The sequence below is a fragment of the Strix uralensis genome, chromosome 1, assembly GCF_047716275.1.
Source record: "Strix uralensis isolate ZFMK-TIS-50842 chromosome 1, bStrUra1, whole genome shotgun sequence".
Taxonomy (NCBI): Eukaryota; Metazoa; Chordata; class Aves; order Strigiformes; family Strigidae; genus Strix; species Strix uralensis.
Genome location: NC_133972.1, coordinates 76,877,857 through 76,905,068, shown reverse-complemented (window position 1 = coordinate 76,905,068; position 27,212 = coordinate 76,877,857). Strand labels below are relative to the sequence as shown.

General features: G+C 39.1%; 1 protein-coding gene across 2 annotated transcripts; it reads right to left on the bottom strand.

Annotated features, from left to right (window-relative positions):
• Positions 1-796: 796 nt before the first annotated feature.
• Positions 797-22,068, bottom strand: TBC1D7 (TBC1 domain family member 7). Of its 2 annotated transcripts, XM_074871749.1 has the most exons (9): positions 21,761-22,068; positions 20,086-20,290; positions 19,533-19,653; positions 18,734-18,814; positions 14,883-15,070; positions 12,430-12,567; positions 10,616-10,761; positions 2,469-2,598; positions 797-1,639 (listed from the first exon to the last, which is right to left on the bottom strand). In XM_074871749.1, exons 3-9 carry the CDS (start codon positions 19,642-19,644, stop codon positions 1,553-1,555), a joined length of 882 nt encoding a protein of 293 aa, XP_074727850.1. In that variant the 5' UTR covers positions 19,645-19,653; positions 20,086-20,290; positions 21,761-22,068; the 3' UTR covers positions 797-1,552. The 2 variants fall into 2 exon arrangements, with proteins under 2 accessions (XP_074727850.1, XP_074727856.1); XM_074871755.1 differs by lacking the exons at positions 797-1,639; positions 2,469-2,598 and adding an exon at positions 2,629-3,815.
• Positions 22,069-27,212: the final 5,144 nt, after the last annotated feature.

Genomic DNA, 27,212 nt, shown 5'->3' with positions numbered 1-27,212 from the left:
TAACGACTAAGTAAGCTGCTGTGTAAAAGCCTGAACACTGCATACTTAACTTTGGGGGTTTTGTGAATAAGCTGTGCAGCCTGAGGGAAGAATGTTCAGATAAGTAACCTCTCAGACTGTACCTGCAGCCATTATTTGAAAAACTTGTGCACTGCATGTTACAGAATGCAGTGCTGTTATTCACAGAATGTATATGGTCTTTCCTACCCACATTACCCAGCTCTCATGCCTATATGAGGAAAACAAGCTTCTATCTGAAGTACACTGAATGGATTGCACCACCATGCAGACACAGCAATGGCTTTCAAAGCAGACACAAACATGCTTTTTCTGAGCTGGGTAAATTCAGGAACACTAACAGCAGCATCTCAGAATCCAGCATAGATAATCTACCCAGGTTTTTAGGTGTAACCTGAACTGAGTCCCAGACTTGCCCAGCTAATGTGTTGGAAGGTAAACCTGACCTAGTTTAAGTTTCTAAATCATTTCAAGTGTGCACTACTCTGAACACAAGCTAAACACACTCTTTCAAGAGCAATGAGCATATTTGGCACAATAAGCATCAATCTGAGTCAAATAATAGCTAAGCAACACATTTTTATATACAATTCCCTGGTCTATGCAAGATGTAGAAATAGAATTTTACACTTTTACAAGAAAACTATTAGTTCTCCAGCAAATCTCTATCTATGGCTAATCACTCTATTTTTACTTACATCATTAGTTACATTTCTGTATTAAATTTATTTTGAAATCTAAACCAAACAAGAATCAAAGTACAACTTTGAGCCAAGCATTCAGAGGCAGTGTTTATTACCAGCTTGTTATTCTGAATTATATTGACTTGTCCCACCGATTTTCTCCATACCTGCCCAAAGTTACATTTTAGGGTAGGACAGAGCCCCCTTTCTAGAGTATCTTCCACGAAAACCAAAGGAGGAGGTACAGCCATAGAGAGCTGGCTGACAGATAAAAAGAAAGTATTTTAAGACACTTCAGAAAAGCATGTCACCCCTGGTCACTCTGATGTCCTCTACCTCAAACTTGTGATGCTTCTTCCTGAACATTTACCTGAAAATTTACAGTATTAATAGAGTACATTTACATTTCTAGCAAAGGCATGCTTGTCACCAGAGTTCCAGCAGACTAACATTTAGTAAATTCACCTTAAAAACACCTCCAAGTAGTAAAGTAGTTATATGAAGTATAAGCTTGCATACAAAAACATTATTCGATTACAAGTAAGTCGATTTACCTTGCTTCAGAGAGTTAGATTTACTTCTTCAAAAGCCAGAGAGCACACTGTGCAATCAGAATACTGTAGCTGGCTAGCCAAGAAACACTCTGGGCATGATCACACCACCACTAGGTATCTCCATTCCACCTATATTTATTGAAAAATATTTACATATTGATCGCTATGCTATTAGCTGCTTTAATAGCATCTTTACACAGAAGAGGTAATGAACATCACACTAGGATGGGGGAAGAGTGGTAAAATGTCTTTTCAAGTGTCTTTTTTTCCCCAAGTTGTCATAAACAAAGAAAGTTCTCAGACTGAGTGTGCTGGAGTCCCACAGTGTGTGCGCCACAGATCAACAGCTTTGCTGACAATAGCATCAGTGTTATCTTGAGGAATCTAGAAGAGATCAGGGCAAGATGCCTTGTCAGAGTACTTTATGTGGACTGTTTTGTTTCAAATAAAGATTTTAGATTTCCAGTTCAGATTTTATCTCCTTATAAAAAAGAAAACAAAACTAGAATCCCATCTCCCTGCCCTACCATCCCACCATCCCTCAGTCCTACACGCGCCATATTACCTCCAGGTTTCAGACAAAAAGCTTTCCTTTACAAAATTGTAAGATGACCACCCAGGCATCTCACACTTCCCACATCCCGACATCAGGCAGAACTCATACTGGCCATCCATGACCACAAATGTATCTAATCTAATCTAACTAACCTAGGTTACACTGGGATCCTACAGCCCTGCTGTGATGCTGGTTACTATTCACAGAAGGAAAGCTCAGGGTCAGGTCCATGACCCCATCCTTACATCAACAGAAAATATACCTTGTGTCCACAGATTCACACTCAGGCAAGGAGCAAAAAAGATGTCAGGAACCAACCCTCTACGGAGCTTCCAGAAAAATTAACCTAACCTCATCCGCACTTATTTTCACAGAAAAACCCTTTAGTATCACAAAGAATATTGTAAAATCTGTACAAACATAGATAATACATTCCCCAAAGCCTAAAAATCATTTCATTCTATGAAAGCCTTACCTTCTGATAGAAAAAAACTATTATTCTCATCTCTGCACATTCTCTCTTCACCTTGGTACTACTGCAATATTCTCAGTAATGTAATAGTATCTTATGGTATGTTTGCAACAGGCGAATGACTAAGGCTGAAACACACTTTTATAAACCATAAAAGGTAATGCAAAGCACAATAGAGTACTTACGTTTTCCAAAAATTGCGTGATCTTTTCTGCAGTATTCAGTGCTATTATCTTCATTTTAAAAGTTAATAATATCTCCACAGCAACAAAAACGAGAATCTTGCAGGACCCACTAATAACTTTGTCCCAAACTCTGCAAAAAAATGAAAAGGAATCACTAAACATTACTGTAGTGTTATCTGCTTATTTATCTGCTAGAATAGTCTTTATACAATCACATTTTCCAGATTATTTTTCTGAATAACAGCAATGTATCGAATTATTTGGGTCAGGGTTAATAAAAGACATTTTATCAACTCCTAAATCTGTAGAGAGCAGAGTGATAGCAAGCACTAATGTATTGATGTTGTGTGTTCTTGCTTAGAAATGGAACTGTTTACAAGCTCAAATACAAAAAGCAAATCTTGTTTTAATAGCCTGGACCGTGACAACTACTCTACAGTGAATGGTAAAGGTGAGAATTTTTCCTAGTGCAAAGAAGGAAACAAATTCTATTAGTATTCCTAATAAAGACACTCTTCAAACAGGTGAGTAGCTGAAAATTCAAAAGGACATAATACTAAACAACTATATCTCAAGAAGCTAAATATTCCAGGTCATTACTGTACGAGATACAAATATGATTTATCAGCAGGGTATAATCCATTATGTTTAAATTAGGCATAAGGAACAACTATTAAGCCTTTCAACCCATCCCACTGTGCACAGATTCTCTCAGAATTACCTAAGCACTCCTATCACTTGTACGAAACTGTACCTGGACCTCAGAAGTTTAACAAAACCTGAAGGGCAGGCCTCCAAAGGCTGTAAGTACTTTAGCAACAGATCTCTGATGGGTATTGAAAGGGACCCACACTACTAAAACAGCCTGCAACAATCTGAAATCATCCTTCATCCTGCAGCTCTATCTCAGGCCCAACTCAACAGACTCGGGATGAAAGATTATCCAAACCCAGTGTGAAACCATCTGTCAGATGGCAGCTTTTATGGGCTTGCATTATTTTTAGTTCTTGAATTTTAAGAGCTGTGTCAGAAAGACTTTCTGAGGATTAATGTTCTTGCTCCTTCTGGGCACTTGTTAAAAGTGTTTCTCCTTCCAAATAAAAACATGGGGGACAAAGACCACGTACTATCCTCCATAATCTCTGAATACAATAACACTAACTGGAAAACATCTTCTGCAGCCCACCTATAAACTTGGATCTATGAGTGTGCTTCTTCCAAAGACAACTCAATTTTTACATGACCTTCTCTCTCAGAAGAACTCGCCCTTCAGCCTGGAGTGCCAGGAGAACACAATGCAGGCATAACGTGAACTTTGACAGCTGAATTGAAGAGTCAGTATCACACCTTTAATGAAGAAATGAAGAATGAGAGTCCAACAAAGAGCCATGAAGATGATGAAGAGACTGAAGCATCTCTCCTATGAGGAAAGGCTGAGAGGGCTGGGGCTGTTAAGCCTGGAGAAGAAAAGGCTCGGAAGGGAATCTCATCAGTGTATATAAATACCTGAAGGGAGGGTGCAGAGAGGACAGAGCCAGGCTCTTTTCAGTGATGCCCAGTGACAGGACCAGAGGCAATGGACACAAACTGAAACACAGGAGGTTCACTCTGAACATCAGGAAACACTTTTTTCACTGTGAGGGTGACTGAGCACTGGCACGGGTTGCCAGGGAGGTTGTGGAGGCTACAACTTCGGAGACATTCAAAAGCCACATGGACATGGCCCAGGGCAACTGGCTGTAGGTGGCCCTGCTTGAGCAGGGGCTTGGACCAGATGAACTCCAGAGTTCCCTGCCAACTTCAGTCTTTCCGTGATTTTTTGTGAAAAGCTTTTGTAACTCCTGATATGGAATGATTGCTGCTGTTACACAGTGCTTATTTTTCACACTGTGACTGAAGTCAGTTCTGTGTCAGTTACTTAGCCTTCTAGTCACATAACTCTTTTGACACTATTTTCACAACCTCTCCATTCATCAAAAAATTTAGACTAGAATTTAACTTACAATGAATAAATGAGGAAAAGAATATATAAAATCCTCAGGACTATTCTTAAAAAAGAAGGAAACAAATACCCCACAAGGACAGATGGGGAAAAAGGCAATGTCAATTTCTTTCCTCTTTGCAATTTAGTTTTACTTCCCTGTCTCGCTATGATTAAAAAATGAATGTAATTCCCATATGGGCAGGAACAATAAATAATCCAAGATTAAAATCTTACTGCTTCCTTTGTGGTTCAAGCATCCCTGGACAAGCGATCACTGTAAATATTACACTGATGTTGAAGTCAGGGCTAGAAGCTTTGAGCAAGGCTATAGAAAACTGAGATCACATTCCTGTTCCACGCTGTACAGGTCATCTCTCTTTACTTCTAATACATTTTCCTACACAAATGTATCTGTTTAGAATCCAAGAACAGCCCACCATGTGTTTCTTGGGCATCATAACTGTAATTACGAATGACAACACAGAGAGTAGCAGACCTCAAAACCAGTAATTTTTAAAGTTCATATTAAAGCTCCTGTTAATTCGAATACAAATTTACTAATCCTAATATAAAATACCCAGCCTTCTTTTATTATTTTGCTTCCAAGTCTCCTGACTTCAGTCTCTGTAATTACATTACAGTAGGTTACATCTCATGCTCAGAAAATACTCTGATGTTTTCCTGCATTATTTAGTCTGATTCCAGAACAAATGTTTTAACAATAGCAAAACAGATGCGGTATCTAAATCACCGGTGTCTGACAAATTTTGGAAGAGGGTACATAGCAAAGTGGATGAGATGTCAGCACTAGCCAGCTGTGTCTGCTGCAGTATTTTTCACCTTAACATTTCCAGCTATTGTTACTCTCAGTGCAACTCCGCCAGCAACAGCAATAGGGGAATGACTGTGTGACACCATGATAAACAGACCAGCAGTCAGCACCTTGTCTACACCGGTAGAGCCAGGAATAGCAACATTTACTGTGTCAGAAAAGCATTTACTCAGAATGGAAAAAACCCACAGCAGTTTCAAGGAAACGTGTATTTTGATGATTCCATTCTAATATAGCAGCCTTTAGATATTGTATCTCTATAACAACATATGCATTTACTTTCACTTTTTAAATACCGGCAAACATTTAAGATCCAAGTATATTGTCAGAGATTGCAACTTTTTACCTATTTTTTTGATACTCCTAGAGATGGAAAAATTGTAACAGAAATGTCATGCAACTGTGCCTATAGCCCTATTCAGGAATGCTGAAAAAGTAAGTACACACTAAATTCATTGTGGTTTTTGTGACTGTCATCCTCTGTGAAATATAACAGTATTCAATTAACCACAGGAACACTCTCGTAGGTATTTCTTGAACAGTGAAACAGTAGTAACAACCACAAGGAAAAATAAAAAGAAACAGGAAGCTATGAAGGTAAAGAGCATGCCAAGATTTATGCATATGAAGCCATTTACTTTTCACTGAGTTTCTTCTGTAGCCAAGATACAACCTGCTCTGTGTGTGCACAGGTGTGAAGCCATGGCATTCTCAAGGCAGTTTCTGAGGTTCCTCAATCACTACAGTGCAGTAGTATACAAAAAGCATCACAGCATCGCTGCTCTCTCTTTTTCTGAAATATTATCATTAATCTCACAGCTTTTCGCCCTAGGCTGCAGTGTAAACACACTCAACCTTACTCCCTGGTTCTGATCCTCCAGTCATCCAGGCCAGAGATGTTTAAAGCGAACCAATACTTGCTCTTCTGCCTGCACTTCTGGGCATTCTTCCAATGGTAACTGGGCATGGAGGGACATGATGAGGCTCACACAAGTCTCATCCTGATGTCACCTCACGATCCTGTGCCCATCTGTTTCCAGAGCTGGGAAGCAGCTCAATTACTTAGACAAAGGCAAACTGACTTAAGTTTCTCTATAGTAGTAGCCCACATGCATATTCTTACGCCCTCCCACTCCGTGGTAAATTTAAGGCATTTTTCATATTTCTATTGTTTCTGCTAACAAATTACTTATATTTTTACAACTAGATGTAATTTATGCAGGACCAAATTATGGAGATCACAGATGTAAAACTACAGAAGCCATATATTAATACATGACGTAGTGCCAGTTTGAAAGGCAGTCAGTAAGTTTTCAGAACTACCAAATACTTTGCCACAAATAAGTTACCAGAGGCTAATAACTAACACCACCCCATCAGCTATTACAGTCCTGCTAATGCCAAGTCTTCAGAGCAGAATACAAACAATGTTAGTCAGGGACACAATATGTGATTGGCAACATTAGGCCATAAAAAATGCCTGGCTTATTCACAAATATATCTGCAAAGCTGCACTACTTCTATTGTAGCTGGATCATCTGGGGTGACAGTGCTGGAATAAACTGGCAGCCAAAGTGCCATTTTGCCTGTAGAGCTGAAGCCACAAACAGGACACCAGGCTTTAACAGCAGGGCTCTTCGACGGAGCCCACACAGCACCATTTGAAAGCTCTCCACCCGTGGGGCTTACTGAACAGATGACCGGATACACTGTTGCAGAATTCGAGTAAACAGGGCAATGGTGAGTATAAAAACAAAGGTGTGATGCAGTTCTCTCCCTGTTTTAGAGGCAAGTAAGCCTTTCTGTCCCTCTCAAGCCTGTGCTACAGGCTGGTTCATGTTCCAGGAAGCACCCTGTCTATACTCCAGGTGTGATACAGAGCCCTGAGGATACAGCGCCTTCAAAATGGTCAGTCTGCTCCTCTCTTTTACACACATAGCACCTTTAAGAAGTTTGTTAAGGAGCTTGTCGCATAGTATGTCGTGTATTAGGGCAAGCAAAGACACTGCATAAGCTCAAAGGAAAAGTTTCTACATGAAACCTGCCTATATACATTTTCCAAGTTCATTTAAATTAAACTGATGCATAAATTTTACCTATGGTATAACTAGAAGTGTGCTATAAAACAGTATTTATACTGAATGACAGTGCCTGTCAGGAGTAAAGCTGGTATTATGAAGCTCCATCTCACCATTATTGGATAAAATTTCTGCATAGCGTATACAAATCTTGTACACCTTACTGAAAAAAAGAAAACCATGAAATTTAGATTTAGCTACCTGGCAGAAAAGACTACAATTTATAGAAAGCAAGCAACCTCTTTAAGAAATACAGTGCTAAATCAGAAGTTAAATCATAAAAGATGGAGCTCAGATCACCTCTCACTTGATGAGAAAGTAAGTAAAACTCACAGAAGATCTGGAGACCTGTTTCCAATTCTCAGCAGTTCCAACAATACCATTTGGATACATTTCAGATAAGCATTCAGGCTTCTGGGTTCTAATCCAAACTGAATCTCCAAGCATTAATTAAGTTCATCTGTCACATGCTATCCATGAAGTATGTTATTTCCTTAGCAAATGAGGCCATTATGATTACAACTGAATAACTCAGAAACCTAAACTGGCAAGTGCACTTTTACCATGTTCCCACAAGAACTGTTGGGAAAAGGGATTGCTGTGCCATCAGAAGTACCAACACTGAAATTTGGTTTTATTCCACAGTGATACAAAAAGCCAATATTTTGACCTTTTCCATGAAAAAAAAAAAAAAATTTAAAAAATTTCAGGTCATCAAAATATTCTATTTCAGTAAGGTTAAACAGTATGAGAATGCTAAACGATACACTAACTAGACAAAATATTTTATATAAATGAACTGATTCAAAATGGTAGAAGTTTGAAACTAAGTATTCTGACAACATGAAATATGAAATCAAAATTCTTTATCTAGATTTTTTTACTATCAAAGTGACACAGCTCCATAAAATGTTCAATTTTCAACAGAAATTTTAAAAAACCCTGAATCTTCCAACAGCAAAATTGCTCTGATGCAAATTCCTTTCAGCTCTAGTTCTCAGCCATAAGACCTAGTAGGAAATTAAAAAATTAAATCACATAAGCTCTAAACAAAAATATGTCCTAGAAGACCTGCGAAGAGGTTCCTAATGCTGTAGTTTGCGAAGGCTATTTCAGATCACAGAAGCCTACCAAAAAAAAAAAGCCTGAAGAGACTGGCAAGTCCCAGGTAGAGCAGTCACTTCTATTGTCAGTAGCTGAAGTTTTAAGGCATTAAGTTCCATACAGAGAAAGCACAATGAAACAAGGTCAATCATTATCCACTGAAAGCAACCTACAAATGCAAATGTGAAACAGACATGCAAGCAAACCATTCATGTTCAATCGCTTTTAAGGATGTAACAAACATTTTATACATGCTTACATAATTTCTGTAGCCATAAAAGTAGTAAAAGCTTTTAACCACCACATCACACACAACCACTACATAGAGATTACTATTTTGGAGACTTACAGGTGCTTGATGAGAAGAACTCACCCTGTAACAATTACCGTGCTGCACACCTAAAGGTCTACTACTAAACCCTTCAGTTTCGGTTCAAAATTTTTTTTTCCTCAGACATATTCCTTGCCAACAGTAAAATATACAGAACTTCAAAGACCATGGTACAAGACTAGAGAGCATGATTTCTAATCCTATAGCTCGTTCCCTAAAATAATCTTATTTTCATAAGGGCAAATAAAACATTTTTATAAACATCTGTTTCCCACTTTCCTTCATGAAATGGGAAGTCTCCAATAAACAATCCAGATTGCACTCACTATTGAGACTATGACCAACTTCACCACCACAGAGCATTTTACAAAGCTCTCTGTTTCCACACTAGGTTCCTATATTAGCCACGGACATCCTGGAGGTGCTGGAGAAAAACTTCCCTTGAACCTTGTTACTTCTCAAAGTTTTCAGGCAGCTGAAAATGAAACCATTGTTTTCTTTTGTGCCATCTCCTGCTCAGCTATTAGCAACTCTTGTTAATGCAGAAAGGATATGCTTCTCTACATCAAGCTTGAATTTTCTGCTTTCCAAGAGTTCTCAGGCAGCAAAACTAGAGAATTCATACAAGCTTCATTTCAAAAATCATTCAGTGAAGTGCAATGTACAAAAATTTTCCCCTCATAAAAGCTGGACAACCTATTTCTAACTGTAGAATACATATACATAAAAAATATACTAACTGTAGAAACTGTGATATAATGCACCATTTCATTAACTTTGCAATACTCAACCTGCCCTAGTACTTTTTAAAATAAACATTTTGTCAGGGTTTAACCCCAGCCAGCAACTAAGCACCACACAGCTGCACACTCACTCCCCCCACCCCAGTGGGACAAGGGAAGAATTGCAAGGGTAAAAGTGAGAAAGAAACTCAAGGGTTGAGATAAAAACAGTTCAATAATTAAAAAGAAATAATAGTAATTTTTAAAAATTGTAAGGAAAAGAGGAAAAAAGTAACAAAGAAGGAGGAAACTAAAACCCAAGAAAGACAAGTGATGCAAATGAAAACAACTGCTTATCACCAACCGATGCCCAGCGACTCCCCAAGCAATGTCTCCACCCTCTGCCACCCTCCACCCCAGTTTTACTGCCGAGTATGATGCCATATGGTCTGGAATATCCCTCTGGTCAGTTGGTGTCAGCTGTTCCAGCTGTGTCCCCTCCCAAATTTTTGTGCACCTCCGATCTCCTCCCTGACGGGGAGGTGTGAAGTGCAGAACAGGCCTTGAATCTGCGTAAGCCCTCCTCAGCAGGAACTAAAACATCCCTGTGTTATCAACACTATTTTCAGCACAATTCCAAAACATAGCCCCATACTAGCTACTATGAAGAAATTTAACTCTATCCCAGACAAAACCAGTACATGTTCCCAAAATCTTTTTCATCTGATGTTAACACAGTATTATAATCACTCCCTAAGCAAGGATTTTCATTAAAAAGCCTGAAAACTGACTACCATTCAGCTATCACTCAGAGGGGATGTGAAGTTTTAAATCCTAGGAGGCATTATGTGTCTAAAGAATCAGATGCTACATTTAAACCCATTCTTTTTTAATTTCAATGCAAAAAATGATCACACAAAGATTATCTTGTGTCAGTACAAGTGGAATCAAATCCAATTTTATCATTTCCAAGTCAACAATAAAGTTAACTCCATAATCTTACAGATAAAGTAAGGAAAGCTCTTTGCCAGCTAGTGATGACAAAAAGCTAAAATTACTATGTAATTACAAACAGAAAGAAAAAAAGATAACTTGCCTCTGTAAACTGGACTCAGGTAAACAGCCTGCGAAACACTTTTTAAACCAAAGATCATAAGGGAGTTTGCTCATTGCAGCACATGCTTTCAGATGCATCAGGAGTCTGTTATCTTCAATGTTCAAATACTGCTCCAGAATTTTTGGCTGAGAAAGCAATCGGAAAATTTTAGATAACTCACATCAGAGTACCCTCCATAGTTAACACACACTGTAAGACAAGAAATGTCTTAAAAATTCAATTGGTATAAAATAATGTTAAAATAATGAACTTGCACTGTTTTAACTAAAAACATCATGTTCCAAAACACAAGTGTTGCTGATTTTTGCAATAGCTAATTAAGTACTTACTTTACTAAAGAGTCTCAAGTTCCTTAAATTGCTGACCACTAGCAGAATAGCAGAACTTCCAAAATATGCAGTATTCCCTAATGCAAGGAAGTGTTTGAGAGCTTAAGGCAATGGAGAAATTAAACGTGCACTAGTTACTGCTACCTTCACAAGTAAAATTGAGTTTCATTCACCTCAAACCTAATTGCCTTAACATATGTCAAAAAAAAAAAATCTACACACAATGCAGCAGAATCCTGAAAATCAATTCTGAGAGTAAATCCCCATGCAACTTATTAAAAGCTGGACATTTATTTCTTGTATTTAGGAGCACAAACATGCGGATAATTCTCATTTTGTTTAAATTCTAATGTAACACAATACACATTTTCATAAATTCAGGAGTAGCTTTACACTTTTTGTCATAATTGGGTAAACAGCTAATGACTTCAGCTGTCACAGGGAGAAAACACTTCCTTTGTCTGTATTTTAACATCCAGAGTCTTGGTACAATGCTCATATTAAAACAGAAACTTAGGGAGGGAGACAGCTGGCACCCTCTATGTAGTGAGAACACATACTTTCTTTAAAAATGCTCCTCTGACCTTTGAAAGGAATTACAGAAATTGGTATAGTCGAGTGTATCACCTCCAGCAACAGGAGGCAGGTTTAAGAAGTGCTTCTTAGTTCCAAAACAATGACAAAGGACACGCATAATTTTCTGCAACGAATTTTCATTCAGTGGTTACTAGTACACAAGGTACTCTGATACATTTATCTCAGTGAATACCGTTAACTAAAAGTTTCTCATCTGTTAAGATTATTCAAAGAATTACAAAAGCTTTTGTGATTTTTATAAATATACATTTTTCTTTACAATCAAATTTTAATTTATAAACCAGTAAGATAGAAATTCAAAATAGTCTATGAGAACATTTAAATGACCAGTGCCAAAAGAACTCTATTCCACTTTTTATTATAACTTAATTTGCAACATATTGTTTTTCTGAAGACGTAGTACCCTGCTCCATTTATAAAGCAAAACAATTGTGCTTTGTTTGTCATCCAGTGAGCAGCATATGGATGCCAGAGATGCAGCCTAAAAAGTAGCAGACATACATCAAGACGTTCTTAACTTTGTGACATTTTTAGTTATTTAAAATAAAGAAAATTCTTAAGTGACCAATTTGTGAGAAATATAATTCAACTAGATACAACGTAAGCTTTAGCTAACCTAAAAAGAAAATAAGATGTAATTGAAAACAACCATGTGGCAAACAAAAACAATTTCTAATATTATGATAGATAAAGTGTCCTACAGGACAGCACAATCACAACGCAAAAACCCCTACTCCTTCAGTTCTCTCAAAACAGTTGGTGGAACAGAATCTAAGGGTGTCACTTTGACGTTCCAGCTGTCTCCACATATTAGTGCTTTCCATGACTGGCTCTCTTCACAAAAAGTAAAATGTGTTTTTTCCTTACCAGTTGTTGCAGTGAATCTTTGTGCTTGCTGTTCAGTTGATTCACAAAGCAACTGACAAGCCAATAGCATTCTATAGGATCCTCTACCATTTCCTCCATTGCTTTAGCAATAGCAAGAAACACTTCATCTTCAGGTTCCTGGAAAACAAAGCCAAAAAAAAGTGAACTACGCAGACGTACTGGACTATCTGATTTAAATTATTTTTATATTTCCCTGCTATCAGGAAAACAAACTGGAATCAACATACACAAACAGCTGTTGTGAAATTTGTAAGTAAAACACCAGGCAGCAGCTGCATTATGGTGACAGATACCTATTAAAGCAGAACATGTAAGACTCGCCTTGCTTTTAAAACCAAAACATACAACAGGAGTCTGGAACAACTCTGATTCAAAGTTCTCAAATGAGTTAATATTACATCCTAACAAGGTACCAATAATCCTACTTCTATGCCCCACATTTTTATTCTGCATAGCAGCAGAATTTTTCATCCTATTCTTTGCTAAGGGCCAAGTAGGCCCCTCAAACACCTTTGTCATGGATCTTACAGTTACTGAAAAAAAATAATGCAGCCATGAGCTGTATGCCTACATTCACATACAGAAAAATCATTTGCTTTGAGATAAACATCTTCTTACAGACAAATAAATATCTTTTCCGGGTGACAAGTAACTTACTCCCCACAATACATGACCAGAAGCATGGGATGGGCACGCCATCATCTTTTCTCCTGAGGATATACCTTCCTAACAGAAGTATCAGCATTTCTAAGCCACAGATAATGGTGTGACTGCACATAGGGTAGACGGAGACCAGCTAGACCTCATGCCAACAGCTAGCTCAGGAAGTGTCTAAAGTGGGAGGATGCCCAAGGAAAGGCTCTGTATTTGCCCTGTTTCTTACAGTCTTCCTTACACAAGGCAGTGCTGATTACAGTAGGAGGCAGGGTAACACGCCAGATACATATCCACAGTCTGATCTACTGTAACCATCAGTAGCAGTAAGCTGTAGAATCACAGGCTTTTTCACAGATTACAACTCATGCAAAACACGTGGGTAGTCTAAATACCGCCGGGATATGCGTCTGCTACGTAGACTTGCTGCAGTACACACATACCCCTACTTAAACTCTCTGCTTTCAGATGCACAAAACTTATTTAGCAGACTTGTGTGATTTGTGACTTAAACATTTAAAAATATTTAGACCACTCCAAAATCATCTGTATACTCCCTCTGCCTCCACAATAAAACATCTGCATTACTATCAAGCAGTAACCCCTTGTAAGTTTAAAGGGACAGCTACTGCACTGAAAACAGGCTGGCATAAAGAGAAGAAATGCATTCTTCAGCAGAACAGATGTAAGTTACAGGACTAATACCTGTGGATCTGCTAAACACCACCTCTATAAAACCCCACCACAGTACTGAGAGCAGTCAGTGTCCTGGGATGCACTGACAAGACACTTGCTCAGAAGGCAATACCGCTCTAGAAGGGATGAATTTTCAGCCCACTGGGTCACGTGCAAAGATCAAGGAAAGTTCTCTGTAGGAAACTTGCAGGGCAGGATGGCCACGTTCCTACACAATGGTAAGGGCACAAAAACACTCTCCCTCCTCTGACAAGAAAATGCTGTATATAATCCTCCAGTCCAAAATATTACTGAATTTTCCAAGTTAACTTTGTTTAACTTTTTTTTTTATTTTTAAGTTTTGTTAATTTTTTATGTCAAATTTTATTATTACAGATGAAAAATAACAAAGTAAGCTGGGCTAGAGTGAACACGGATAAATTAATGTTAAATACAGGACAAAATCCAGTTCAGAAAGCCCCATGGCTCCTTTCATCACCTCTTCTTTCATAAAGGCTTATATGTAAGATCCACACATTGTTTTTATCATCACACTATAGACTTATCATCAAAACAGACTCATTTACCCATATGTGAGTACACTGTAAACTGCACAGTACATGCATTACCTGACAAAAGCCTGTATCGGTTCAGACTAACAGAAAAAGGAGGTCAGTACATTAAAGTAGGGATTTAAAAACAAATAATTTAAATATATGATGTAATTTGCAATAAGTCACTGCTTGTACTGTCTCTGAATTATCCTTGTTCCAGAACATTTAAGAATCTATGAGGTCTGATAAGATTGTCATTTTCATTTCAGTGCTATAAAGGAAGTGAAGTGTACTAGAGTACAAAAGGCTTGAAGCCTAGCAGGCAAAATACACAAAAGAGATTTTAAGGCACAAAATCTTAAATAAATACTTAGGGGAGGAAAAAGATAAAAGACTTTGACTAAAATCCCATATTTTATAGTAGTACTTCTCTGTTTTCCATTCACCTTACTTTGTCTATCTACATGCATTTGTGTTCAGTTTCTCACAGGTTTATAGTTTGAAGTTAAATAAAATACTATATTTAAAAGTATTAAAATGACAACTGACCAATGGAAATGCCAAGTTTCGAGGCAATTTTCCTGATTCCAGTTGATGTATGCGGAGGAAAACATCTACCTGTGGCGTAGAATCATTAATAAAACGAATTACACGAAGAGCATGGTGAATATCCCAGTACTGCTCCTTCCGGTACTTCATCACCAAAGAATGAGATTGATGGTGAGGAGGAATAATTCCTAAAAAAAACCCAAAACAAAACAACAACAAACAAACAAAACAGAAAAAAAATACATAAGCAGCTGTAAAGAGAAAAAACAGAACACTCAAACTTCCTTTCCAAAAGATTTGCCTAAATTCAATTTCTACTACAACTCCAGCCTACAGAAATATAGGACCTGGCATTACAGTTTGTTTATAAACTTGGTCAAAGAATATAGGGAGAAAATTCTACAAAATTGGAAGTCAATGGACCAACCAAGCACTTTAGCGTTACATTTATGAAAATAAATGTCATGTGTTAACTGAGCATAGGCAAAATCTACCCTTGGACTATTGTTTCTCAAGCTCTTCTACAAGGTTTTCAGCAAATGAATGCTAACTCTTTTGTATACCACATCAGTGATAAGAAGTGTCATTGTTGGGATAGATGAAAAATAATTTAATTGGTTTATTCTCCCTCTCCAACAACCTTTCTTTAAATTGTTAATCTTACTTGTTACTTGTTCATACCTACCTGCAGTTTTTAATACAGTACTAGTTGTGTATTTGTGCCCAGCTTCCATTGATTTTGAAAAGAAATGGATGCAGAATGATTTTTACGTACATTAGCAGTTCATGTTTTCAAATTCTACACTTTTTCTGAGATGACCAGAGAATATATATATGCAATTAACTAGTGCAAAGATACAGTACATTCCAGTATTATTTAATTTACCGTTAGATCTCTGCTGGAAAATTCTTTACTCACTGTATCACAGATTAATCCTCCCTAAAACAACATTCAGAAGCAAAATCAATCACACAGGTTGAATCAATTACAGATTAAAATTTAAGAATACCACCCAAATACTTTGTAAGGTAACATTTTTCACTTCCTTAGCACAACACAAATATTTTTTGTAGTTTCCTAGGAGGAAAAATAAAAAAGGAAAAAAAAGCACCTAAGTAGAGAGGCAGAGAAAATTACACTGTTTATGATCTCCAGAAGACATGCTCAACATTTCACTCGGTCTCTCCCCTCACTCAAGACTCAATCTTGCCATGCAATAATGTTCGCAACAAAACTGTCACAGGCTTCAACAGAAACAAGATCTTACGTACACCAGAGAAAAAAAATGCCACTTTCGTATCACTAGTGAAGCAGAATTTTCCCTGTTGTAGAAACCCCTGAGAACAAAGTATTCTTCAAAAATCAGTTCTGAAACAGGCTACCTGCTGCTTTTATCTCTCATTTAAAGAAAAAACTATTCCTGCCAAGTGTTAAACTATGAAATGGCTTAGTTTTAGTAAAAGCATATCAGACAGAAAATTATCTTGTATTTTCCAACTGCAAACCTGTCTGCATTCCAGAAGCTGGGACAGAGCACGACATTTCTCACGTTATGCAAAAATAAAGTCAATATCATGACTTTGTATGTACATACTGCCAACTGCTTTCCTCAAATACAGAAGACTACCTCAGGCTGACAGAAAAGAAGCTTAAACAACACAGGGGCGCCTAGAAACCATCGTGAGTCATACTCGAACAGGAAGTTAACAGAGACATCGCTGACATACCATGTAACCTGGGACAGCATCGAGCCTTGGTACGTGTCCAAGATAATTTTGCTAACAGGATAGAATCCCTTTTGTTAAACCATTAACATTATTTAGAGGAGCTATAACACCTCCCACCAGAAATGGACTGGGCTGTTGTTGCGATCTTTTAGGGAGAGATATTTTGCATTGCCCTTCTGAATACCAGCTTTTCTAATGAGTGTTAACACTGAGGTGCAGCATAAGAAAAGTCCTTGTACCCCTGTTCACCCACGGAGTATACAGAATGACAGTATGAGTACTGGAAATAAATCACTTGGGGTTTAAAATACAAAATTCTTTTAAAAAATCAATACAATTTTCCATACAGTTAACTCAAAAGGTGTTTTGTGTTATCATATGATTCACAAATCATCCTAAAACAGTCAAAGATAGACCACTGGCTCTGCAGTGAGCTACAAGTTTGCCAAGAGACTGTACTTTGCTATTATACTGGCTGAAGGATCTTGTAACTGAGTCACTTGTCCAAACCTCCTACGCTGTACTTTCTACTACTAATATTTTAAAGGATGCTGACTACTCCACTAGGGCCCAGGGTACAAGAACCTTTTTCATCCTGAAATCAGTACTTTTAACAGCAGAGTCTTTTATCAAGTAGGATTACTCTGTTAGTTCAATGACCAATGACAAGAACTTCAAGTTTTTTAATTAGACCTTGCACCTTCTGTGCACTGTTCATTTACTACCTCTCCCCAAAAAAGGCTTACGAATCCAAATATCAGGAATATGAAGCCACAATTTTTAAACTGTAGAAAACTGGAGGGAAAAAAAAAATAATTGTTTAAAACTTTGTAATACACTATTTCAAACTCTAGACATGGTAGTGGAACATGGAGACCAAGAAGGGAAACAGAAGACATTTACTTGAACATCGTTCAAGACCATGGCACAGCCTAAGGTAAACACCCTAAAACAGAGAAAAACTGTTTTGTGAAATACTCTTTCTGAGGTAGGAGTCACCAGTCTTCCTGACTCTGATTCACATGGCAAAATCTTCATATAAGAGATACATATGGGATCTGTATCACGTGTTCTGAAGGGCCAAAGGACAAAAGTAGGATAGTTCAAAGACAGCAAAAACCAGCAGCTTCCAAGCCAATCTGCAGACAGATGCTGCTGGTCTCTCCCTGACAAAACACCACTTCAGATATCAGCACCCTTCCTGCCAGCACAGCCCTGGTAATACAAGACTGAGCATGAGAGCCACGCTCAAGCTTTTCCAAAGTGCCACAGCACTCCACCACCAACAGTATGGTAAATCACATTTCTCTTCCACAGACTAAGTCAGACAATGTACCTTCAAACTCAATCTGCAGTGTTTCTCTACATGCAGCAACTCTAAGGGAAACTCTCCAGATACCTTGTAAGGGTCAGAACTTCTGGACCTTCCACAACCCTTCCTGTCTCCAAGTGACATGACCTGGCAACTAGTAAACCCAACACATTTGACCAGTTACTGCAAAGTCATCAGTACTTCTGAATTAGTCATCTGACTAACATGCTTCAAGGAAAGCAGAATCTATTGATGGGGTTTTTTATGGTTTCTGGGGATACCGTAATTTGTCTCTGGCCTTGTAACTTCTTCAATGGCAAATACAATTTAAAGTCAGAAGCAAAACCAGAAGAAACCAAGATTCTGTAGAACACAAAGCTTCTCTTTAGAATAAACATCCATTCCATACCTTGCTCAGTTTTTTTAAGTTTGATCACAGCTTTACTTCAACTTAATCGTCTGTAATTATAGGAACAGAACTGAGTATCTTATCAGGTATCAGTGACCTATTATAATCCACTTTTCAAATCCATTTTATAAATTTACAAAGTTAAATATAGAAATACACTCTTCTAGGTACACTTCAGCAGAAGTTCTCAAAAACTATGCATGGAATATTGTTTTGTAATTGCCATTGTGCATCCTAGGTGGATACAAAAATAGGCTAAATATATATCAGTAGACAAGGTAATACAGAATAATCCATGTCATTCACTCTTTAAAGAAAAAAAAAAAAAACAAGAAACCAGAAAAAAATACACCTTCCTACATACTCATTTCCACAGAGAATCATGGATGCTGTATTTCATACCTAAAAGCACTTTCCACACCAGTATACGATACATGGATGGGAGAGGAAACCTCTGACTAAATGTGCAAAGCTTCTCAATATCTGTAGAGAAATAAAGAGGTAAAAAAATTAAGGTAAATTTAAATATAATTATAAGTTGGTTTGAGTCTCTGATCTACCCAAGTATGACAAAACCTTAGCTGCAGATCGAAATCCGCACTTTCATCATATATTATCAACAAATGCTTTCACCACTCCAACTGAGAATAGAATGTACCCTATAAACTGCAAGAATTTTGAAAAATATATATGTTGGCTTGATTCACAATAAAACTACTCTAGGTTTCACCAGGAAGAAACTGTAACATTTTTATAGACATTTTGTAAATTGTGTTGCTATGTCAAAACAATTCAGGGGTTTGTTAAAGGGACAGCATTTATCTTTCTGTTAGAGATGTGGCACTCCTCAGGTATCAGGAGCAATAACAAAATCTTCACTGTTTTATGATTAGATAGAATTAACCACAAGACAATGTATTTTCAGATTAAAGTTGCTTTCATTAAAAAACTTTTAGTTTGTTGGGCATATAGAATGAGAGAAGAAAAAAATCAACAGGGAAGCAGACAAATCTTTAATAGTTTTAAAAATCAGATTTTCAGATCTTTGAAACTCAAAGGACTGCTAATAATAACTGAGAGATTAGTGGTAAAAGATGCAAAACTTAAATGAGTACTAAGCAGAGCAGCTAAACATTTTCTATTATTTCCTCCCCAGCCCCAAATCACCAAAGTAATAAAGGAAACAGTGAAATCAACTTACCCAACCGGTCATCTTTTAACAGAATTTCCAGTGACTTCTTTTCTTCAACTCCACGAAATCCCACTTTCTCATAATACACTGAGCGAAAGTTTCTCTGAGAGTCATCAGCCATGATTGATTCCTTTTGGAGAAACAGTGATTCCCCTTAAGACTTACAAGAATACATTCCTACCGTGCTAAGGTCAAGTACTTTTGCACACTTATAAAAGTTGACTACTTATGTTTCTATAGTATCAATAAACCCTACATAATATGAAAATCTTCCAAGATTTTTTTTCATCATATGCTAACATAGAAAACCCTAAAAATAATTGAATCTAAACAAGGTCTAAAGATATCCAATTTCCAAATGAAACACTGGGATTTCTGAAAAAAATTTTATTCCTGTAGCAAATTATACTACTTTTCAAAAAGTTAAAATAAAATGATGGAGAGACACTTGATCTGTATTTCAAAACCAATACAAAAAATACAGTTAAGAGTCTGACAAAATTTTGGCTACAAAAACCCTAATCAAGTACAGATAGGTAAAATCATCAGGTTTCATACTCACCAGACAAGGTAACCAGAAGCAAGGACAAGACAACGCTAGCCTCAGTAGCACAGGGGTGACAGGAAAGAATAAGGCTAGGTATGTAGGTTTGTTCTTAAGTTGCAAATTTGAATTAAACGTTCACATTGTTATTGGGTGCTGTAACAGCCACAGTCTTGAGCTTGGTATTCCAGTAGTAAAAAGAAATAAATGTCTCATCCCTATACTGGAAACAAAGGTAAATTGCAGTGAATAAGTACTCTCTGTTTCAAAACAAATGTAACTGACATTTCAATTCAGTTCAACCTTCTAAACATCAATTCTCTCTCCTCTGTAGGCTTACAAACATGAGAAAGTTCTGTTTTGTAACCCAAAGGACTAAAAACAATCTTAACTTTCATGCCCAGTGACAGCAGCAAAATCTGGAGAAAAATAATTTGAGTGAGGAACAATGGGCGAACGATGCATTGAAAAGCTTTTCTAGTTAAATTCTTCTTTTCCTTGCTGAACCAAAGAACACATCCAGAGCAAAGCATTTGAAGATATAAACAAAGGACACAATTTTGCAATGAATGCACATATTTAAATCTGTATATCCACTAGGCCTATTTGCATTTCAAATTAAGTCCATTTTTAGTGCTTTGTAGGATCAGGGCCAAGACCAGACAGAAGAATATAAACCAGCAAAGGACTGAATTAATGCTTTCTGAGATAGGTAAAATACTATCTCAAAACCAGAAAAAAAAATTATATTACCTGTAAGACATTCCAGTTGTGCATTATCCCTGGGAAAATGACTGTGATGTTCACGTATTGTGCATTTAAGGGTCTGGTGATGAGTGTTTACTACTTACATTGCACTCATGTCTAGCAGACTTATGCTATAGACACTCAACTATATTTAAAATAGCTGAAATTTCTTAAATCTGAATACATGCTATTTAGAAAACATTTGGCCTGTACCACTTGTGGAAAGCTGACAGTAGAGTCACAGAACAGAAACAATAAATGTAATGTGAAAAATAACAGCATGATCTATAAGGAATGCCATTTTAATAATTTTAAACTATCACCTACCAGCAGGACATTTTATTTACTCAGTGGAAAAAAGGAGGAACACTGTTGCCTCCTTCCCTCCAAATTTAGGACACATACTTTCATGTTGGGCAAACAACCAATATTCTAATCTTTACACGTATTGTCAATAAACTGGAATAAGAAAGGGTGAAAATAAATCCCTAGTGAGCTCATTGGAAGTGTTCTGTACAAGAGAGTACAATTAATTCATCCTGTCTTCCAAAGATTAATGCATTTTTGGCCTTAACAGCACTTTTCATCGCATTATTAAATTTCACGCAACGAATACAAATTAAATGAAATACAAATACTTCGTAAGGAGCCAGACATGATGCCAACACATATCTGCCCATTTACAGAGTGTTCTGCCTTGCCCAGACCAAGCTGAACTCTGGGCGCAGCCTTGGCAGGCCGAGCAGCCCCGCCGGCGGGCAGCCGCAGCCCTCGCTCACCCCCTCCCGGCCTCTACAGCGGCCGCGCCGCTGTTTCAGGCTCTGGGGTTGCAACACCCGGTCTTTGTGACATTCCCGAAGGAAAACGGGGATACGCTTGGGCACAGGGTCATCCGGCCCCGGAAATCAAACCGCAAGCTGACGGCCACCCCTCTCCCCACACATACCGACATTCCCCTTCCAGCGGGCAAGGCGGCGGGGCAGAGGCTGGGCACCCCTCACACCCTCTCTGCCTGCCGGCCGGCACACACACGCTCGGGGGCAGAGGGTCCCCACCAGAGCCCCCGCGAGGGCCGGCCAGGGCAGCGGGGCGGGCTGGGGGGTGGCGGAGAGGCCCTGTCACCGTCACCCCGGGGCAGAGCCGCGCCGGCAGGTAAGGCCACCGCGAGGCCCCGGGAGAGGGCAGGGGCTCAGGAAAGGGGATGAGAGCGGCGCCGATGACAGACGCCCGCCCGCCAGCACCGGGACCTCCCCCCGCCCCCCGCACCTACGGCAGCCGGACGCGGCCCTACGGCGCGGGCGGGGCCGGAGCGCGGGGCGCGCTCGGGCGCATGCGCAGGCCCCGCCCCGCTCCGGGTCACGTGCTCGCGGGGCGGGGCCGGCTGCCCCCGCCGTGCCCCTCAGGGCGGGCCGAGGCCGCAGGGGGCGGTGGCGGTGCCGCTCGTGCTGACCCGGCCTCGCACACGCCTCGGTTGTTCGCCCCCTCACCCCTCGAATCAAGCCGGCTGCCGCTCACCTCCCTGTGCCGGCTCCTCCTCCTTGCTCCGCCGCACAGGTTGTGGGGCAGATCCGGGGACACTGAGGGCCGCCAGAGGGAAACAACTGCATCTCCGTACGCCTGCTTCAAGGTGACACCGGGGGTCTGGGCGTTCGGACGGAACAGGCTGTGCCCAGTACGGAATTCTACAGCGCAGTGATCCAGAAAGGACCGTGCTGCGCAAGATCCACCAATAGCGCTCATCAATAAGGAAGTAACTCTCAACACTGAGACAATGAAGAATAGCAGAGAATGATGCTGCCTGCACTGTATTATTTGCTGTCATTTGTATGCTTAGCATTTTGGCCCATCCACTGTGACATCTAGGGACATTTTACTCAGAATAAGAAGCTAAGTACATTTTCCAAAACCATGATCTACTCTGGCGCATGTGAGCAAAGTACATGATGCTGATACTCCTACCCCTCAAAACAGATAAAAGACCTAGATCTCACCGTGGAAAGACAACACTCAAAAATCAACCCATGCTGCCAAAACCATGGGACATCAAATTAATCGTGTGGTTTTCTTTGGGTTTTTTATAGTTGGTGGTGACGTTTTTATTCAGATCTTTGAGATCTTGCCAGCCTTTAACTGTCCGATTGCAAGGACTAGGCAGATGCTTTTAAAAGGAGCTGAATTTTCGGCTCATGGCCCCTTTCCAGGAGCAGAAACTTGAAGAAAACCATCTAACACCTGAGTTAGCAACACCAGGATTTCAATTAGAGCCCTCCAAGACAGCTTCTTAGGGTAAAAGTGGCCTGTTTTGAAATGCACAGAACGTCCCATTATTTTAATCTTACCCAACGTTTTTGAAATGCCGAGGGGAAAGCACGCTGTTGCAGAACGGACAGGTTTTTGTTGAACCCAGTTCACGCAGGAGTGTTTTTGTTGAGTCAGTGCAAGGCCTAGCAAATATGTTTCGTGAAGTAATTCTGTACAGCAGCAGGTGGCAGGCTGGTGCCATTTTTTGCCATTTTTGGCTTCTTCAACTCAAATGCGTCTTTTATCGATAGGTGGCACTTGTCTCTGGATGAGATTCTGTTTGGTGCTGTTGGGAGCTAACCAGTATCACAAGGTTCAGATAAACAGCTACTGAAGTTCAATTTTAATTGTTCATTTTTGTCCTTGTCAAGTTGTATTACATAGCTATTGTGGTGCTCTAAAGAAAACCGAAGCCAGCACGATTTATTTTAGCACTAATTTACTGTACAGCAGATACAGAAATATTTTAAGCACCTGAGCTATTGGACACTGTGCTATGGATTTGCATTATATTAATGTTAACAATTATGGCATTGCTAAAAGTTCCCAATCAAAATCAGAGTCTGAAAGATTTAGCAGCATAAAAATACGACATAAAAACAATACCTGCCCTGAAAAACAATAAAATTAATGCACCCCTCCCAGTAAGGTTTCTAAACCCCACATACAGAAAGCTTCTTAATCATGTTACTTATACACACATATTTTCTTAATGGTGTTTGTAAACGTTTTCTAACATAGAGATAGGTTACAGTGGGATCCCATCCAGTGTCCATTGTAAATACGACTACCAGCATTACATTTAGGTCAGTGGGAAATTAATTAAATAATTTAATTTGAGGCTTTTCAAACCGCAAATTAATTTAAAAGCGTAGGTTGAACATGAACCACTAGTGACCACAACGATTATTATGTGGTGACATACACAGTGAACACGGATGTCTAACCTAATTTTTTAGAAAGACAGCCATGCACAGAGTTGGACTTTGTTACTTTAATGGACTTTTAACTGCCCTTCTACATCCACCTGCACTGAAAATAGCTGGACGACTCTATATGCTGTAAATCGGTGTTGTAAAGCACACAGGAGAGTCATTACTTAAATATTTCATTTAAGAAATTTTACATTTTCATAAACCAAATAATGACCTTTTGTTCCTTTGTCCAGGGACAAAAAGTATCTTCATTGCTACTGATGGAATCTCTTTGTTGCCACTGTAAAGGAAAACAGAATTTCATCGTGAATAGCTGCAGGTGTCAATCAGCCAAGTGGAGGACTGTGTTTATAATAAAATTGATTAATCAATAATACCTTCCTAGACATCTGTCCAAACCGTGATAACCTAAACACTGAAATTTTTCAACTGCAATAACATCAGAAAAGGTAGTATACATAAAAGATAAAAGGGAAACAGGTTTGGAATTGGCTTGGGATTATCTGACATACCAGAGCCAAACCAAGTAGTACCCTGCTAGTGTACTGCACCTCTCGTTTTTATCTGTGACTTCGAGTGTTACTGTGTTTGTATTTTGCAGTGATAGGTTTATATTGCACAAGTGAATTATTCACTGACATACAAAGACACATGAGAAGGAAGCCAAACAGGCACTGCTAATACTTTTTATTGCAAAATATTAACTGCATTGTGTCCATGGTTCTTCATGAAAAGCAGTGCTTCTGCTATTAAAGCTGGTTTTATGGAGCGATATGCTGCTGAATATCACAGCTCTTGGAAAGTCTTTGGGGTTTGGGTCTTTCCTGTATGACTGATCTATCTGTTGAATTACAGGTGATTACTGGAAGCACACCTTGTTGTGTGAATTTATCAAAAGACGTTGAAAATGCAAAGCAACGGCATGTCGATTTTACGCAGCATGGAGGTCCATATTTGCACGGCATTGTAGCGCATGTTGTAACATACGAAAAATAAGTATGGTTTTCAGGTGGGTTTCACTTGCTCTGAACTGATTGAAGATGCACTTTTTTTTTTTAAAGACACTTGTCTGATAACATCTTCACAGTGTCACAAAACCAGTGTATCCTTTCAGCCTGCTAATGCACCATCCCTTGTTCCTATCACAGTAGGAAATGATTTATGTTCAGGAAAGGAGTTACAGGTTTGGTCATTTCAGCTTTTCTAAGATACCATCTCCTATTTCTTCAGAAGCATGAGTAGTTCCAGATGGTGAGTAAGGGCTGTGTTAATGGAAAGGACAATTTACTTATACATTCACATAACCTTTTCATTATGAACATTAGATCTAGAAAAGCTTGGCCCCATTTCCTGGCCAAACCAGCACCACTCTGCTGTTTACATTCTACCTGAGAGAAGAATGCAAATGTTGGAGCTATAAATGTTCACAACTTAATCCTTTGTTGAAGTGAGATGGAAAAAAATAACACTCTAGGGTAATAAAAATATCATAAAACTGTTTGGCAGCAAAAGGGAATTCAGCCTTTCATTTTAGCATGGCAGCACAACAGGCAGGTCTGTCTCCAAGCAGACCAAACACTGTCGCTGTAATCATGAATACGCATCCCCAGATGACAGCAAGGAAAGGGCTCATGGGGCTGAACTCAGGAGCGACTGAACTTGGAAAGCTGAGTTCAGATGTGTCCTACTTCTTTGTTTTCTCATCCTGCTAGAGAATGAGGGCACTTCAGAGGTGACATGCTTTTGTCTGCGGAGGTGTACAGAAACTGCAAGACAATTACAAAGAAAATAACAAATTGCAGTTGCTTGCTCCAAACATAAAGGAAATGGTATTTCTTTTAAGATTATGTTAGTTATTTTTTAGAAGAATGTCTTCTAGATTCTAGTCATAACTTCGGTTTGTTGCTTAACCTCAGATATCAACTGTGCCTGCCCTAATTATTATTCTATGATTGGTAGCTGTGTTAAGGATAAGATTGATGGTTTTGTCTGAAAAATGGTTGCGAGTTCTTAAATAGTACCAAAAACATGTTTTGTCCTGTCAGTGAGCATGGCAGATTTGGAGCATTACACAATAATTCATAAATACTCCCAAATAATCTTACCTCAGTTTTGTTACTCTTTAATTGAGAAGTGACAATGAGGTGACAGTGAGACAAAGGCTGGTCAGTTATGGGATGGTGGGAAAACTAAATGATACACCTTGAGAATCCTAATCAAGAGGTTTGGTATATGGGTGAGGTATAGTTATGATCACTATACATGTTTAGAGACAGAGCAAGAATTGTGGCAATATGCAGGTATCTGCCCCAAAATGAGAAAGCAAGTAGGAGTTAAAAATGGGTTTCAGTCTTTGCAGTATTTCTCCTTGTACCAGAGTCACAAATGCACCCAGAAGCTAATTCAAGGTCACAAACTGATTATGGTAGTTAGATTCCGTATTCCTCATGCAACCAAGTATCCCCAAAACTTTCGGGCCTGGGCCAACTGCACAGCGCAGTGGACTGAAGGAGGAGTTGCAAAGGATTTTACTCCTCTTGAGCCCTGTGACCCAGGATGGAGATGGTGACAGTTCGTTTCATTCCCTGGGCCTATTTGAACCAGACATTCTCTACGGCAAGGCTAGCCGAGCCAGAGCTTCCAGGCATCATTTCAACAGCCAGGATTGCAGAAGCCAATGGGGTGTTGCTCACCAGTGCTCACCATTGCCACCCTCCTCGGCCAGGACCTGCACTGGGAATGGCACCCGGCTAGCTGCTTGCACATCTGGCCATGGAAACGAGTTCATAGCTCCAATCTGCTCCCTAGGCTCAAAGGCAAGAGCCTAACACAGTGGCTTCGCTGGGACCACTAATGTAAGGGTGAAAGGATCAGATCCAACCAAAGCAGCACAGCTGACACAGCACTTGTACCTCCGAAGAATAATTTGTCACTTAATCACCTTCTTTCAGAAAGACTGCTCACCAAGGGGGAGGGGAACCTCAGCACAGGCAGGCCTTTCATCTCGGTGGAGCTCAGAGGGCTTTGCTAGCACATTCATTTAAAGGATTGAGCAGCAACTAATTAATGACTCTAAATTGTATCAGTCATGGTTTGGAGGCTTATTTTAATATATGAAGACAAGCTGTTAAACTGCAATGGGGAACTGATGTTTATCTTGTG

What these genes read in the sequence shown, in the direction of transcription:
- TBC1D7 (XM_074871749.1), bottom strand. Translation starts at nt 19,644, where the DNA reads ATGGCTGATGACTCTCAGAGAAACTTTCGCTCAGTGTATTATGAGAAA. An exon ending in AAGATTCACTGCAACAACTG is followed by an intron (nt 10,762 to 12,429) that starts GTAAGGAAAAAA and finishes TTGCTTTCTCAG; the next exon opens with CCAAAAATTCTGGAGCAGTA. An exon ending in CCTGAGTCCAGTTTACAGAG is followed by an intron (nt 2,599 to 10,615) that starts GCAAGTTATCTT and finishes ATTTTTTTGCAG; the next exon opens with AGTTTGGGACAAAGTTATTA.